The sequence below is a fragment of the Peromyscus californicus genome, unplaced genomic scaffold (genome assembly GCF_007827085.1).
Source record: "Peromyscus californicus insignis strain IS unplaced genomic scaffold, ASM782708v3 Scaffold_4__1_contigs__length_199733344, whole genome shotgun sequence".
Taxonomy (NCBI): Eukaryota; Metazoa; Chordata; class Mammalia; order Rodentia; family Cricetidae; genus Peromyscus; species Peromyscus californicus.
Window position 1 is genome coordinate 174,252,712 of NW_026294562.1, and position 16,917 is coordinate 174,269,628.

General features: G+C 53.0%; 2 protein-coding genes across 4 annotated transcripts in view; both read left to right on the forward strand.

The window, feature by feature from the left end:
- Positions 1–2,792, forward strand: part of Akt2 (AKT serine/threonine kinase 2) — a 49,484-nt gene extending 46,692 nt beyond the window's left edge. For all 3 annotated transcript variants that reach the window (XM_052762086.1, XM_052762088.1, XM_052762087.1), the window contains 3 exons: positions 332–419; positions 499–601; positions 1,407–2,792. In XM_052762086.1, coding sequence (XP_052618046.1) covers positions 332–419; positions 499–601; positions 1,407–1,486 — 271 coding nt within the window. In that variant the 3' untranslated portion in view covers positions 1,487–2,792. The remainder of the gene's footprint in view (positions 1–331; positions 420–498; positions 602–1,406) is intronic.
- An 11,644-nt stretch (positions 2,793–14,436) lies between these two features.
- On the forward strand, positions 14,437–16,793 carry Ttc9b (tetratricopeptide repeat domain 9B). The gene is made up of 3 exons (XM_052761741.1): positions 14,437–15,026; positions 15,584–15,766; positions 16,584–16,793. The coding sequence occupies exons 1-3, from the start codon at positions 14,606–14,608 to the stop codon at positions 16,697–16,699; spliced, it is 720 nt and encodes a 239-aa protein (XP_052617701.1). The 5' UTR covers positions 14,437–14,605; the 3' UTR covers positions 16,700–16,793.
- Positions 16,794–16,917: the final 124 nt, after the last annotated feature.

The window sequence follows — 16,917 nt, forward strand, 5'->3', positions numbered from 1 at the left end:
CTGAGATCACAGGACTGTATGTGGTTGAGCCAGTGTGTGTCGTCTGCCCTCTAAGCCTGCCCTGTTACCCTTCACCTCTTTGTGGGTTGAGACGAGGCCAGTATGTGGCTCCCTCGGCCCAGATTGCCTTCTCCCTACCTTGGATCCAAGCTATGAGCTCTCCAGGCTTAGGTCCCATCTGAAAAGTAGTTTGTGGCAGGACAGCATCGTCAAAGGCTGCACAGGGGCCCTGGACCCTGGATCGTGTATGCCTGTGCCTTGAGCCTGGCTCCCAGAACCTGCCATTGTGGGTCTGGGTGCTGGGTGGTAGGTGATATTTGTCTCTGCCCAGGCTCGGCGGGGGTCCCAGTGATGCGAAGGAGGTCATGGAGCACAGGTTCTTCCTCAGCATCAACTGGCAGGATGTGGTACAGAGAAAGGTGAGCACTCTTGCCTGCCCCAGGGGCCTCCCTGCACACAGGTGACCTGGTAGTGCTGACCCCAGCCTCCTCTCCACAGCTCCTGCCACCCTTCAAACCTCAGGTCACTTCTGAAGTGGACACAAGGTACTTCGACGATGAGTTCACTGCCCAGTCCATCACAATCACACCCCCGGACCGCTGTGAGTGTCTGGGGCCCCACTGCCCCTGGGCCTGGCTAGATGGCTGAGAGGTGGGGTCTGCCCTGGGTCCTGCTTGCCAGGAGGACCCTGGCTGGCTGCCATTATTGAGTCTGGCCACTTTCCCTAAGATCTGCTTACAAGGCCTGCTGTTGCTGTAAGAGTCATCAGGAACTATGGCTGTAGTGTGTTCCAGGGTTCAGGGACTGCCCTAGTCTTTGGGCTAGAGCACTCTGTTGACTGTGTTCTTGATCTGAAGCCACCCCAAGGCTGAGCACTCAGGGAGCTCCTAGTCCTGGGACAGCCCAGAGCCCTCAGAGCTTTCCGTGGGTCCCGGGGCTAGAAGGCGGAGGAGATACTTGGCCTGGCAGTGTGGTGGCCAAGGTGCACCCCTAGCAGAAGTGGCCTGTGGGTACCAACCATGGGAGAACCTTGGAGTGAAGGGACAGGCTGTGGGCGGACGGGGTCACCTGGGAAAGTGGAGACCTTTGGCGTAGGAACCTGTGTAAGGGTTCTGTGCTGGGACAGAACTGTGCCAGGGCTACCGACAGTCCCTTGACCACAGGTGAGTATGGGTGGGGACAGCCCAGGGGAGGGAGAAAAATATCCAGAAGACCCAGCCTGGGGAGGAGGTCATGGCTAGTCCTCTCTGCAAAAGCAAGTTGCTTTCCTTCGATGCTAGCGCTGTGGGCCACCACTGCTGGTTCAGGCTTTTCTGTAGTCCAAGAGCACTCCTGTCTGTGGCCCTTTCCCAGTGGGGTGGAGGTGGGCAAGACTGCTGTTCCCTCATCTCCACCCAACCCTACAGATGACAGCCTGGGCTCGCTGGAACTGGACCAGCAGACGCACTTCCCCCAGTTCTCCTACTCGGCCAGCATCCGAGAGTGAGCAGCCCTCTGCCACCACAGGACACAAGCATGGCCGCCATCCACTGCCTGGGTGGCTTTTTAAAGAAAATTTTATTTTGCCTTCTGGTTTGTGTTCCCTTCCCTGTCCCCCACCCCCACCCCCCATGTCCAGTTTCTTCTTCAGTTCTCATCCAGACGTAGCGGTCCTGCAGCCCTCTCCTGGCCTCCCTCTGTTCCCAGATGAGTGCTGGGAACCTGCCCAAGGATGGGCGGTTGGGAGGGTGGAGAGAGGTTACAAATCACCACCGGCCTCCAGGAAGGTGAAGTGGGGAGCCGTGGGGCCGCCTGGGCTTGGGGACAAGCCAGCAGAGGCCACATCTTGATGAACCCCCTCCCCCAGCACCCCAGATGCCTTCTATGCTATCATCTGGGCAGTCTATCTGCTGCCACCTCACCTGGGGCAGGAACGCAATAATGTCCAGGGACAGGCAGAGGCCTTTGGAAGCTGAGGGATCGTCTGGGTTTGGCTCCATAGAAAATGGAGCCAAGTCCTTGGATCTTGGTGGGGGAACCAGGACCAGGAGCTACCTCCTGAACCTGCCTCTTCCTCCCAGGCTGCTCTCTTGATTCTGGATAGAGCAGGAGGAACATTTGGGGGCCAGCCCTCCTGTCCACAGCCCCGTGCCTTACCAGGGTTTGCTTGTAGCCAGCCTCCTGCTGGGCCCCAGTCCCTTTGGGTGGCTCCATTTTCTGCCTGGGACAGAGGGAAGCCAACCTTGGCGGTTACACATCTCACACCGAGACAGTATTGGGCCCCTTGGACTTGACTGGGGCCTGGGAGGGGACAGAGATGGGGACAGGTGTCTCTGGTACACATTGGGGTGGGGGCCACCTCATCTCCAGGGCCCCTGTTGTGGAGCCTTAAGGTGAATGTGTGAGTGAGTCTGTCGGTGCCGTGGGTGCCAATGTGCACCCTGCTCTAGCAGTGAGTGTCTCAGCACATGTGTGAGTGTGCTCAGGCCTCAACCCCAGCCTGAGCGTTTGATCCCATGGGGTGCAGCAGGTGGAGAGGATCCACCTGCTGCTCTGGCCATGTTTCCCCATCCTCAGTATCTCTGGGTGTCTGGAATTGAGTTTTCCTGATTTTACTCTCCCACCCCACCCCTCAGACTAGACAGATCACAAAAAGGCAGTAGGGTGGGGGTAGCAGGGATGGATGGGGTCGTCTGTTTTTTCCTTTGTATGTGTGTGTGTTTATCTGACAGTTCTCTCCCATCCCTACTGGCCTTTCCTTACTCCTCGTATTTGTACGGTACAAGCAATAAAGACACTCATTTCAAACCAGGGCCCAGTCCCCAGTTCCTTAGCCAACCGCCACCCCTACTCCAGTACTGGAGTACCAGTGTACCTGGTACTGCCCGTCATCTGCCCTGCCCAGTTCTGAGGCCCATGGAACTGTGGAGATGGAACAGATAGAGGTAGGAAAGTGGGTGGGTGGGCCAGGCTACAGGGGAGAGGCACTATTGAGGGGGGAAGGGGGCTGGGTGGTTTGGGTGGGGAAGGGATGGGTTCCTGCCCTTAGAAGCTGCCAGATTTGGGGCAGCTGGTGTCTAGGTGGCTCCAAACAGGAAGCCTGTGTGTAGTGTGACAGTAGGAGGGGCCTCTGAGCGCTTGAACAACACTTTTCTGTGTGAAACCAGGAAGCCTTAGCATCCCCAAATGCCATCATACAATCTATGTCTTGACAACACTTGTGGTCATCTCCAGCGGGGACACCTGAATATTTGATAGCAGCTGCACAGGTCTAGGGCTCCCTCCACTGAGCACCCTTTTATGAAGATCCGCATCTGGGGCTCAGTGGGGTGCTTCTCACATTCCCATATGCAGGGAGCAGGCTGCACAGAGGGTCTGGTGTAGATGAATTGACCCAGATTTTCCTAGAAGCAGGGGCGTGGCAGGCATGGAAATCTGAGGCCTTGAAAGGGCTGTGGGAAAGCCGAGGCCAGTCCACACATCTGTCCCAACGTCAGAGCAGACATGCAGTGGCTGTGGGGCCATCTTAAGTCTGGGTAGGTGAAGCCTTTGCTGGGGTGTTACAGCTCAGTGTAGACCGTGAGTCTGGCATTTGAAAGACCCTAGGTTCCCTCTCTAGCACAGGGGAAAAAAAAATTTCTTTTATTCCCTGCCCCATATCCTCAGTTACAGATGGAACAGTTTTTTCTGTCACGTTGTGTGACTCATCTCCCAGTGGGATACATTCCTGTCTACCTCGGGCTTTCAGCAGCTCCACGTGAGGGACCCACAGGCAGCTGTCCCCTGTAGTGAACATACATCCGTACATGTGCCTGCCTGTGCTGCTTAGTTTGAAGGAAAAGGGTCTTAATAAATACTACCCATTTCATTGGGAGTGGTTGAATCATCCTTTACAGTGTCCACTTTAAACATTTCACAAGGCTTTGTTTTCTGCCCAATTTGTGTGTTTATGAAAGCATCAGAAAGAAGTGAGCCCCCACAGGCCCAGGGTCCCCAGGACATGAATGTTTGCCCTACCTTTTTCGAATCTCCCATTCCTCCAGCTGAGGCCATGCCTGGGGTATGTCCCTTCACCTCCATACCTTCAGAATAGTGCAGATGTCCTCAGCCTCTGGGTCCTCGGGGACTCGAGACTTGGAACCAACTGATGCATTCTCAGAGGTTGGGGACACGACAGCCTGTACTCTAGCTGCTTCCCAAGGCTGCATGGGTGTACATGGGTGTGTGCCTCCATTGCCAAGAACTTGGGTTTCTGGTTCCTTTTTTTTTTTTTTCTTCCTGCTATCATCAGTGCTATAATAAAAAATAAAAATAAGGATCTGTCTTGCTGTGTGTGTACTTTGGTATTGATGGTCTACATCCTATGATTTTAGGATGTGCTAGTTAGCATTCCAGAAAGTATAGTGATGATCCATTTGTTTAAATTGTTAATGTTTAAATGGTTTCAGATCTGAAGGGAAACTGTCAGAAGTGGTACTGGCCAGGAGTGGTGGGTCATGCCAGTAATCCCAGTACAGGGGCACGGGGCCGGGGCGGGCTAAAGCAGGAGGGATGCCAGGGTTAAGGCCAGCCTGGGCTACGGAATGAAACTTCTCAAACCTCAGAAATGGGGTTGGAGTGAAGGTAACATGATTCCAGGACAGGGGTGGGAAAAATAAGATGAGCTGAGAGCCTCTCCTGGACCTGCTTGAAATAACCCACAGCACAGGGGCCCAGATAGTAAGGCACTTGCCATGCCAGCGTGAAGGTGAAGTCAGCCCCAGTGGGGCTCAGTGCCTAAGAGCGCTTGCAGAAAACAGGGATTGGGTTTCCAGAACAATGCTGTGCAGCTCCCAACTGGCCTTCATGGACACTATACAGGGACACACACATAAATAAAAATATTTTAAAATGGAGGTGCAGTAGTGGTCTGTGCATGTAATTCCTGCGCCAGGGAGATGGAGACTGGATCTTTGGGGCTTGCTGGCCAGACATTCCAGCTAAACTGGCAAGTTCAGGTTCATTGAGATTCCTGTCCAAAAATAAAGTGGGGGGGGGGGCACATGCCATTAGTCCCAGCACTTGAGAGGCAGAGGCAGGTGGATCTCTGAGTTCCAGGCCACCCTGGTCTACAGAGAGAGTCCAGGACGGCCAGGACTACACACAGAAATCCTGTTTTACAAAACACACACACACACAAAGAAAAGAAATCCCTATGGGAGTCTCTGGCCACTTGAGTTTTAGTTCATTCCAGATGTAGTCAGCCAGTTTAGCTCATAACAGACCTGTGCTTGTGATATGTGTGCCACTCCAGCTGCTAATCACGGGAAGATGGGGATTGGATGGCACACAGCTTTCCGTAAATCCTGAAGTAAAAACTGCATGTAGGTGGGGTGTGGCTCTGGCGTAGAGGACTTGTCCAGGATGGGCAAGGCTCTGGGTTCAGTTCCCAGCATTGTAGAACGAGACAAACTGCACCCTGTCCTACGGTCTTCAGTGCTTGCTTGGCCAGTTCAGTTCTCCATGTTTCAGCATTTGTCCATAGACGAGAAGATTCTCTTACTTGAGGTCCTACCACCAAGGTAGGAAAGCTACTGTTGACACATTGTTCTTTTCCACAGACATTTATCAAATCTTTATCATGTAATGCTCTTGCTTTTAGAAAGTCTTCTAGGAGCTGGGCAGTGGTGGCACACGTCTTTAATCCCAGCACTCAGGAGACAGAGGCGGGCAGGTCTCTGAATTCGAATCCAGCCCGGTCTACAAGTGAGATCCAGGACAGCCAGGGCTACACAGAGGAACCCTGTCTCCAAAACAAAAGACTGGAGAAGGCTTGGCTGAGTATTTACCACTCTTACAAAGGGCCCAGGGTTGGTTTCCTGTAACCACACTGGGCGGCTCACAACTGCCTGTCATAGTTCTAGGGGATCCAATTACTGCATCTACCCTTTGCTGGTACCTTCACATGTGAGATTCACATTAACACACATAGGCACATAAATGCATACTGGTATACACATACACATGCAGGCACACATACAGATTTTCAAAAAATATTCTGGGACTGGAGTGATAGCTCAGCAGTTGAGATGCCTGCTCCTCCAGAGTACCTGGGTTTTATTCTCAGCACTCACACAGCAGCTTACAACTGTCTATATTCCAGTTCCAGGAGATTGGATGCTGCCTTCTGACCTCCACAGGCACCAGGTCCACACATGGTGCACAGTAAATACATGCACTCATTGGTGCTCATAAAAACCTTTTAAAGCCGGGCGGTGGTGGTGCACGCCTTTAATCCCAGCACTCGGGAGGCAGAGGCCGGCGGATCTCTGTGAGTTCGAGGCCAGCCTGGGCTACCAAGTGAGTTCCAGGAAAGGCGCAAAGCTACACTGACAAACCCTGTCTCGAAAAACCAAAAAAAAAAAAAACCTTTTAAAGCCAGGCAGTGGTGGTGCACACCTTTAATCCCAGCACTCAGGAGGGAGTTCGAGGCCAGCCTGGTCTACAGAGCAAGTTCCAGGACAGCCTTGGGCAACACAGAAAAATTCTGCCTGGAAAAACAACAACAACAAAAATTGAGTTCTTTATTACCGTCACTTTTTTTTTTCTTGTTTTTGTTATGTTTTATTTTGAGACAAGATCTCACTGTATAGCTCTGCCTGGCTTGGAATTTACTTTGTGCCCAGGTTGGCCTTGAACTCATAGGGATATGCCTTGTCTCTGCCTGCTGAGTGTTGGGTTAAAGGTGTGCCTACCACCCAGCTTTTATTTATTGATTGTTATTATTTATTATTATTTATTGATTGATTGATTGGAGACAGGACTTACCTACACAGTCCTGGCTGTCCTGGAACTCACTTTGTAGATCAAGCTTGTGCCTCCCAGGTGCTGGGATCAAAGGTGTGCCCCACCATGCCTGCTGAGGCACTGCCCTTTTAAAAAGTCCTTAGGAGAGAATAAGTGCAGAGAATTGGGGTAGGATGGTGGTTTCCATGGAGATAAAGGAGCCCGTGTCTTTTTTTAAAAAAAAGGATTCTTTTTTAAAAATTTATGTGTATGAGGTGAGGGCTGTCTTCAGAAGCCTGAAGAGAGAGGCAGGTCCCCTAGACCTGGAGTATCAGGTGCTGGGAAGCTAGCTCAGGTCTTCTGGAAGAGCAGAAAGCACTCTTAATGGCTGACCCAGTGCCCATACCCCTGGGGGCAATATCTTAGGGGAGTTAGAAGCCTGGTATGGTGGGGGCACATACCTTGCCTGTAATCTCAGGCAAGAAGATTGGGAGTTCAAGGCCATCCTTGCCTACATAATGGAGTTCAAAGCCAGCCTGAGCTGCACAGGCCTTTTCTCAAAAACAAGCAAACAAATTGTTTTGGAGGGAGTGATCTCCAAAGGAAGGGGAGGCAGCTGGTGTAGAGGCCCTCGGGTAGAAGTGTAACCCATGTTGGGAAGGGGGGGGTCTGGGGGAAAGTGTTGGCTCAGTTGGGCTGGAGAGAATGAGCCCCGAGTGTGTAGTAAGGGAACAGATAACAGTGTCCTGGACCTTCACCTTGGGGAAGCCCTGAGATCCTCGAGCAGGGTATGATCTGACCTACGTGTACACAGTGTCCCATCCCCAATCCCAGGCTGATGTGGGGAACAAACTCAGGGTAAGAAAGATGAGGAGCAGCTGCAGCAGGATGGTTGCTAGCTTGTCCCCATCACGTGCACAGTAGTGCACAGGAACTTGCCTTAAACATTTCGTGATTTCAACCCCCACTTCTGGAACTTTGGCCGAATCAAGCTCTTGCGTAGCTCTAATAATAAACATAATCTTCCCCTCAGGAACAGCCTGCACACTGCAGCCAGAAACAATCCGTGTTAGGACAGAGGAAAGAAGGGGAGGTCTCAGGTTTGGAAGAGGCGAAGTCTGCCTGTTAGCAGTCACCTTAACGTTTGCACCTGTTCTGGAACACCTTGCGCATGTGCTCTGGAGCATTTAAAGCCCCAGCTCCCACTGAAAGTCTTAGCTCCTGGCTTCATCTGCAGCATGCTAGTGAGAGCCAGGCACCAGGGCCCAGCCTGGACCTCTCTCCAATCACCAACCCCCAAACTTCTACTTTTCAGGATTCTTCTGTCTCCTTTGACCTACAGCCTCAAAGTGTCCTGTGCCCTGAGGGCATGGCCACAGGCACTGATCTCTCCCCAGGGGACACTGGCAGAAGCTCCCTGGGCCTATGTGCACCACCAGGGCTGGAAGAGGCTCTAATTAGTTTGGGCCTGGAGGGAGAACTCGAGTATGTTGGCGACATCTTCTCTGAAATCATTGTGAGCAAACAAAAGATCAGATGAGTCCAGAACCAGCTCCCCCTCCCTCTCTCTATTCCTATTTTGATTTAAAAAAAAAAAAAGACATGGTATCAGTAATTCAAGCTGGTTTCAAACTCACTATGTAATTGCTGGGATTACCAGCCTATGCCTTTCCTCTTTGCGGTTCATCCATTTACCAGTACAGTAATCAGGACTCAGAATGCCATTTCTCACTGTCCTGTCCTGTTGGCAACCCTTTAATATTTCATAGATCCTTGTATTAGTGCTTCACAATTGCTCATTTGACAGATGATGATGATTATTATTATTATTACTGTTATTATGTGGTGCAGGCATGGGACCCCAAAGCATTATGCATGCTTGGCAAGCACTCTAAGGCTGAGTCACACAAAAAAGAGGGAATTCTCTGAGTTGTTCTCTGAACTTAAAGTAGACAAATGATGGAAGAGGTGGAGGAAGAATAGGGGCAGGAAAATGATCCCAGATCTGCATGAAACAGAAGGCAAGGAACCGGGGAAGCATGGTTTGGGAGTAATCTTTAACTTTTTTGTTTTGTTTTGTTTTGGTGTTTTGTTTTTCGAGACAGGGTTTCTCTGTGTAGTTAGGAGCCTGTCCTGGATCTCGCTCTGTAGACCAGGCTGGCCTCGAACTCGCACAAAGATCCACCTGGCTCTGCCTCCCGGGTGCTGGGATTAAAGGCGTGCGCCACCGCCGCCCGGCGTAATCTTTAACTTTTAAGCAAGAAGTTTCTTGGTTGGATCTGCCTTTGGTAGACCCTTTGAAGTGCTCTGAGGGTGACAAATCCAGGAATGGTTGCTGAGGATAAAGTCTGAAAACCCAGGGGGAGATGCCAGGAGGTCAGGTGGCCGTCAAGTCTCTGCGTGGGAAAGGGAATTAGGAAAACTATGTAGAAAAAGTCCAGGGTTCTAAATGGAGACCAGAATAGACTGCAGGTGGGGGCTGGCTGGGCACTTGCACTATGTCCAACTTGCTGGAGGAGGCTGGAGTTCAGAAGAGGAACCGAAGCATGGGTATGCCAACTGAGGCTCTCCTTGCTCCTCTCTAGGTGTGTCACACACTGCCTTGCAAGGTGACTTTGGAGATGTGAGCGATACATACATGTCCAGGTGCATGTATGTATCGGGGAGAGAAGGGGATGAGGTAGGAGACCAGAACCAAGCTGGGTTACATGGAAACCTGTTTTTTATTTTTTATTTATTTATTTTGTAAAGATTTATTTATTTGTTTGTTTATTTATTTATTAGGTATACAGTGTTCTGCCTGCATGCCAGGAGAGGGCGACAGATCTCATTACAGATGGTTGGGAGCCACCATGTGGTTGCTGGGAATTGAACTCAGGACCTCTGGAAGAACAGTCAGTGCTCTTAACCACTGAGCCATCTCTCCAGCCCGGACATCTGCTTTTTAAAAGGCAAGTGTGCTGGCTGGAGAGAGGTGGCTCTTCGGTTAAGAGCTGCTCTTCCTGAGGACCTGAGTTCTGTGCCTAGTACAGGTGGTAACAGCTGTCTGTAATTCCATTTTAAGAGGATCCAAAACCCTTTTATGGCACCCGCGGTCACCAGGCACCCACGGTCACCAGGCACCCACGGTCACCAGGCACACACGGTCACCAGGCACACACGGTATACACACACACACTCAGTCAAAACAACCATACACAAAATAAATGCTAAAAAATATAGGCAAAGCGTTTAAATGAACAGCCGGACACACAGTAATCAGTCGTGCTAAACCAGGTCATCTGAACGCTGAAGCAGGGTTTACCCACGACTGAAGTCAATGGGTCCCATTTTACAGACCAGGAAACTAAAGTCTGGAAATTGGACCACACTCATCCATCTCAAACACTTCAGAGCAGGGTGTCCAAGGCTTCCCCAACCCCTTTCTCTTCAATCCACAGTCCACCTCGCTGTCTGCTGAGTCGGCTCCTTCTCTCGGGTGGTGCTTCTGCGTGCAGAGTACCGCTTGTGCCACGTGGACCCGCTGCTCTGCCTTAGGCTGCTGGTTGCTCCCAGGTGCTCAAGGGTAGGGGCGTGGCCCACACAGTGGGCGTGGCGGGCGTGTAGACAGCTTGTATAGTGTCTCCCACACCTCCCCTTAGGTGATTCTCGTTGCCACTTACTTCCTGGAGCTGACCCTGTTGGAGGCTGAGGCTGCAGGAGGGGACCCAGGTCATCCAGCAGCTGTGGCTCTGAGCCTGGCTAACCACGTGCTCCATGGGGTGGGCTACAGGCCTGGGCCAGTGATTTACAGGTGATGTCTTGGCAGAGGGTGATGATACCTTGTGCCCTTGGAGATCCTACCTCCCTAGTTACTGTCCTTATCATCTATAAGAATAAGAGAAAATTATAGAGGCAACACTTGTTTATTTTTTGAGTGGGTGAAAATGAGGTGTCTTGTCTATTTAGTTTTAGCGATCCATATGGCTTTCTCTGAGGGTGTTTGTGCATTCTTGGCGATTCTCAACCTAGCTTCATGGTGCTCTTCCTTAGAATCCCCTAGTGAGGACTGAGAGTGTGACTCAGTGGTAGAGCACCTGCCTAGAATCCCCCAGTGAGGGGCTGGGGTGTGGCTCAGTGATAGAGCCCCTGCCTAGAATCCCCCAGTGAGGGGCTGGGGTGTGGCTCAGTGATAGAGCCCCTGCCTAGAATCCCCCAGTGAGGGGCTGGGGTGTGGCTCAGTGATAGAGCCCCTGCCTAGAATCCCCCAGTGAGGGGCTAGGGTGTGGCTCAGTGGTAGAGCCCCTGCCTAGAATCCCCTAGTGAGGGACTCAGGATGTGGCTTAGTGGTAGAGCCCCTGCCTAGAATCCCCCAGTGAGGGGCTGGGGTGTGGCTCAGTGATAGAGCCCCTGCCTAGAATCCCCCAGTGAGGGGCTGGGGTGTGGCTCAGTGGTAGAGCACCTGCCTAGAATCCCCCAGTGAGGGACTGGGATGTGGCTCAGTGGTAGAGCCCCTGCCTAGAATTCCCCAGTGAGGGGCTAGGGTGTGGCTCAGTGGTAGAGCCCCTGCCTAGAATCCCCTAGTGAGGGACTCAGGATGTGGCTCAGTGGTAGAGCCCCTGCCTAGAATCCCCCAGTGAGGGGCTGGGGGTGTGGCTTTAGTGGCGCAAGTTGGAAGCCCCCTGCAGCCCTCGCTTTTTTCCCAGCTGTGTCCCTCTGGTGGAGGTACTGAACAGAGTAAGTGTCCATGCTCAGTTCCACTTTACCTCCCCTTGGGTTCTGCCCCCCTCTAGCCGCATCTTTATCAGAGAAGAATAAAGTGTCACGGTTTTGTAAGGTCTGTCCCCAGCCACCCCCCAGCTTCAGGAACCTATGTCAATCTGTCTTCTTAGCTCAAACTTCTAGTTCCCTTCCATGCCTCACTTTCTTGATTTTCTCCATGCAGCCCCCTGGAACTGGAGCCCCTGGAACCGTGCATAATCCGTGCTGAGCTCCAAGGCTGGCGCCCAACAGTGCGGCTGTCTTTCTCAAGTACCTTCGACCCCAGCGCCAAGGCACTAGCCTGGTCACCAATCGCTTGCTCTGCAGCCCTCAGCCCGCACTTTCCTGAGCCCAGCCCGACAAAAACAAAAACCCCAAAGTGCCTTGTTCGGTTTTTTTTTTTTATTCAATAAAAGGAGTTTATTTAGAGAGCTCTCCATCTACATTGGTCGAATTTCAGCCCCGCACTCGATTCTGACTGGTTGTATCCTGGGCCCTCTTATTTCCTCTGATTGGATAATCTCTGCAAATCTTCTAAACTCTTCCGCTAGGGGGCGCTGGCTGGCTTCCCCAAGGCTGCTCTTGAGGAAAAAAAAAAAAAACTGGTATCCTTTCAGAGGTGGGAAGACACTGCCAAGGCTGGGAAAGGTGGGTAAACTGGGCCTGCCCTATTTCTAAGAACACTGTCTCGGGCTGGTTGCTGACTTTACAGACTTTGTTCAACTGACTGAAAATCTAGGATTCCAGAAACACCTCGATATGCTGTCAACTAATACACATGTATGTATGCATATACCATATATGTATGCATCTTCTATATGTGATGTAGGGTCTTGCTAAGTAGCGCAGGCTGGCCACAGATTCACAGTTCTTTTGTCTTAGACCCCCAGGTACTGGGATCACAAGCATGTATCATCTTGGCTCATTCAATATGGTGGGGTTTTTGTTTTTGTTTTGAGACAGGGTTTCTCTGTGTAGCCCTTGCTGTCCTGGAACTCACTCTGTAGCCCAGGCTGGCCTTGAACTCAGAAATCCTCCTGCCTCTGCCTCCCAAGTGCTGGGATTAAAGGCGTGTGCCACCACTGCCCGGCTTAATTCAGTATGTTTTAAAAGATTTATTTGTGTGTGTCTGAGTGAGCTGGTGTGCACCATGTAAGTACAGGTGCTCTTGGAGGCCAGAAGAGGGCATTGGATCCCCTGGAACTGAAGTTACATGTGGTTGTGAGCCACTGTGTGGGGGCTAGGAACAACCTGAGCTCTCTGCAAACTCAGAGCCTGGAGCCTTCTCTTGAGCCCCTAATTCAATTTTCCCCCCAAGATGGGGTTTCTCTGTGTAGCTCTGGCTGTCCTGGAACTCGCTCTGTAGACCAGGCTGGCCTTGAACTCAGAAATCCTCGTGCCTCTGCCTCTTGAGGGTCCCAGTTTGCTATTTTTGATTGTAGAAACCCAACACCCCACATATGCAGGCCATCAGTTTGTGAAAGTCTTTCCTGTTTGAGGGCTGGGATGTGGCTTAGTTGGGAGAGTGTTGGTCTGCCACACGCAAAGCCTTGGATTCAGTCTCCAACACTGCACAAACTCCAGACATGGGCATATGGATCTGTAATGCCAACACTGGAAAAGTAGAGACAGAAGGATCTGAAGTACAAGGTCACCCTCAGCAAATAGTGGGCTTGTTTTTTAGTTTTTAGTTTTATTCGGGGGGGGGGGTGGCTGCATATGAGTATCCTGGAGAAGAAATCCATACAATAATCTAATGAAAGGACTTTAAATTTGCATTTTTTATGTGTGTGTGCACATACATGTACTACAGCGTGTAGGGAGAAGTCAGGTGACCACTTTCAGGAGTTGGTTCCAGGGATGGAACTCAAGTGGTCTCAGGTTTTGTGGCTAGCGCTTTCATGCTCTGAGCTTTGTTGCTGGCCTCTAACTAAAGGATTGCTTTCCTTTCTTCCTTCTTTTTTTTTAGTCAGGGCCTCACTGTGAGCTCTGGCTAGCCTGGAACCCATTCTGTAGACCAGGCTGGTCCAGAAATCACTGAGTTCTGCCTGCCTCTGTCTCCAGAGTGCTGGGGTTACAGGTGTGCTCTGCCACTGCCACCCAGCCGCGTTCCCTTGGCTGTCCTGATCATGCTGGTGGTTCTGGGCTGTCAGCAGGGACCTGTCACCTTCTCGCTGCCTTTTCTGGACGTGAATGAAGGCAAGGGGCAGATTGCTCTGATTGCAGAGTTGCCCGTCCTCCAGGAAGTCCCCAGTACCACTTCCCCCCAGGGCAGAAGTCTCCTCTGGGCGTCTCCATCTTAGCCATGACCCTTTTCCTGAGCTTCCCAGGATCACTCACTCTGGGCTGTCACTGGTCTGTCTCTCCACTAAACTGCGGACCTAGGAGATGGGGACAGAAACTAAATAATTCTTCTTCCTCCTCCTCCCTCCTCTTCCCTTCTCTTTACCACTTCCCCCCTTTTCTTTGTAGCCCATGCCTGGTCTGGAATGCTCTCTGTAGGTCAGGTTAACCTCAAACTTTCCATCCTCCTGCTTCAGATGTCCGAGCGTGATTATAGGCAGGTGCCACCCCGCTCAGCTTCTGTTTTATCATGGCCCAGCAGCCCCCAGAACAGAAACCGAGCAATGGCTGTTTGTTTGTTACATAAGTAAAGATTCGATTCCAAGGTGTGCACTATTATTCCGCACTACAGGACCACAGGTAATTTGAGAGGACTGTCCAAATCGTACAGTAGTGAAAAACCAATAGGGATTTGAATCTGGGCAGCTTGACTCCCTATCCTGTGTTCTTATCCAACATGCCAAATGACTGGTGGGCTGAAAACCAGCTTTCCACGAAACCGATGTCTGCCTGCTCAGCCTTTTCTTCTAGAAATCTCGGGGAGAGCATGCAGTCGGGTGGGGAGGGTCAGGACTTTGGGGACAAGGGAGAGGTGCCAGAACAACCAGACCCTGGGCTGATTTGAGGGTGAGAGAGCGGGAGTCTGGAGGGGCTTCTCCAGACCCATAGAGGGCAGCCGGAGATGGCAGCCAGAGATGCGGGGGCGGAGAAAGGGTGGGGACCGGCCCCGCGGGGGGCGATGCGGTAGCTGCAGCGGCGGCCGAAGGAGTTTCCCACAATGCAGCGCGGCGCGCTGTCCCCGGTGCTGATGCTCAGCGCTGCCCCGGAGCCTCCACCTCGCCCGCCTCCCGCCCTCTCTCCCCCGGGCCCGGGCTCAGCGCCTCGCCATGGCTCAGCTCGGCCGGGTCCTGCCCCAGAGCCGTCTGGGGGCCTGGCCGCGGCGCTCGACAGCAGCCTGCGGGCCGCCGTGGCGTTCAAGGCGGAGGGTCAGCGTTGCTACCGAGAGAAGAAGTTCCGAGAAGCCATTGGCAAGTACCACCGGGCACTGCTGCAGCTGAAGGCAGCTCAGGGGGCCCGCCCTGGCGGCCTGCCCGCCCCCTCCCCCGGACCCGCCGCCAGCCCGGGGCCAGCCCGTCTCAGCGAGGAGCAGCGGCGCCTGGTGGAGAACACAGAGGTTGAATGTTACGACTCCCTCACCGGTACGGGGCCGTCGGGGGAGAGAAGGGGGACACAGAGGACATGGGTGAGACGGGTGGGTGGTAAGGGGCAATCAGGAGGCCTTAGGGCCTGAGGGTGGTGGCTGGAGGCTGGAGGAATCAGGGCTGTGGTCTGACGGGGGGAGACTTCAGAACTTAATGAGAACAAGAGTTGGGAGCAGATGAACAGGGGTTCTGGGATGGAGGAAGCAAGGGCTTTAGACTTGGTCTTCAGAGCCCCACTCTCCCGACTTATTCTCCCCTATCTGCCACGCGTGACCTAAGTTAGAAAGGCTTACTCTGCACGGCTATTTGGTTCTTGGTGCCTCATTTCTGCAATTGTTTGGGAAACCTCCAGCTAATTGCTTTGGACTTGTCTGCCCTGCGCCCTCTAGCGGCGGCGCAGATCGAGTCTATACTAACGAGCTCTCAGACTGGCGTCCCCTGGTGGCCAGAGCAATCCCTTAAGGCCAGGGGAAGAGGCCGGGTTACTTGAGGTCACGTGAGTCTAGGGGGTTCAGGCAGTGTCTGAGAGTACAGGGTCTCCGCACCCCCCGCAGCTTGCCTCCTGCAGTCGGAGCTGGTGAACTATGAGCGTGTGCGCGAGTACTGTCTCAAGGTGCTGGAGAAACAGCAGGGCAACTTCAAGGCCACCTACCGCGCCGGCATTGCCTTCTACCACCTGGGTGACTACGCGCGTGCGCTGCGCTACCTGCAGGAGGCCCGAAGCCGGGAGCCCACAGGTGAGGGCCAGGGCTGGGCGGGGCTGGGCAGGGCGGGGCGGGGCGGGGCGGGGCAAGGGGTTAGAGCAGAGGAAAACCGAGGCAGGAGGACCAGGGCAGGGCAGAAATACCCCAGGGAAGTGCTGTGGTCAGCTCTGGACAACCTCTCTCCAGTCACCCAAGACTCTTCACACACCCATCCATCATCCATCCACCTTCACCAAAGGTCTCCTCACGCTGTTCCTCTGACATTTACCCAACCAGTTCTAATCTTTGCAGTTCTGGGGATTGAGCCCAGGGCCTCCCGAACGCCGGGCAAACACTCCACCGACTAGCTACACCCCCATCTCACCGGCTGCTCACCTATGACTGCCTTGACTACTTCTCGCCCCACGCTCATCTTCCCTCACTCCCTCCCGTCAGTCAGCTGCTCCTCGGCCACCTCCTGCCCTCCACTCTTGCTCAGACCTCTTGTTCTCTGCCCTTGAGGGGATCACTCAGGGTACCCATGTGTAGACATGACACACGTCGAGGAGGAGGAGGAGGAGGAAAGGGAACACAGCAGGTGCTGAATGCAGGGCTGTGGGATCAAAGAGGCAAGATTAGCTTTCCTGTGAAGTGGTTTGGTGAGAACAGTTGTCACTGGGGGATGAGTGGAGGTGTGACAGGAGCCTCTCCTGGTAGGGTGCTGCACGTGTGAGGCAGGAAGTGTGAAACGTCTCTGAGTGGCTGGATACAGCTGAGGTGCTGAGGGTGGAGCCACTGACTGTGAGCTGAGGTCATTACGCTCTGTCTCAGGACACCCAGATAACGTTCACGTTCCGTCCCTCCCCTGCAGACACCAATGTTCTCCGCTACATCCAGCTGACTCAGCTGAAGATGAACCGGTGCAGCCTCCAGCAGGAAGACAGCGTCAGTGGGGCTGGAGGCCCAGCTCGCGATGTCCTGGGCTGAGGTCAAAGGGCAGCCTCTAACTTGTTTCTCCAACCTCAGCAGGCGACTCCCCCGCTCATGTGTTTACTTACTGGTAAAGCGCCCGTCACTGGTGCCTCCTTTGTGTGGTGTTATTGTGGGAACGAAGCAGGGGCCCCTACCTGGGTCTCACTTCCTCAGAAATCCAGAGGTCTGGGGAGGAAGTGTGGGGTGTAAGGGTGTCCCATTGTGGCCCAGGC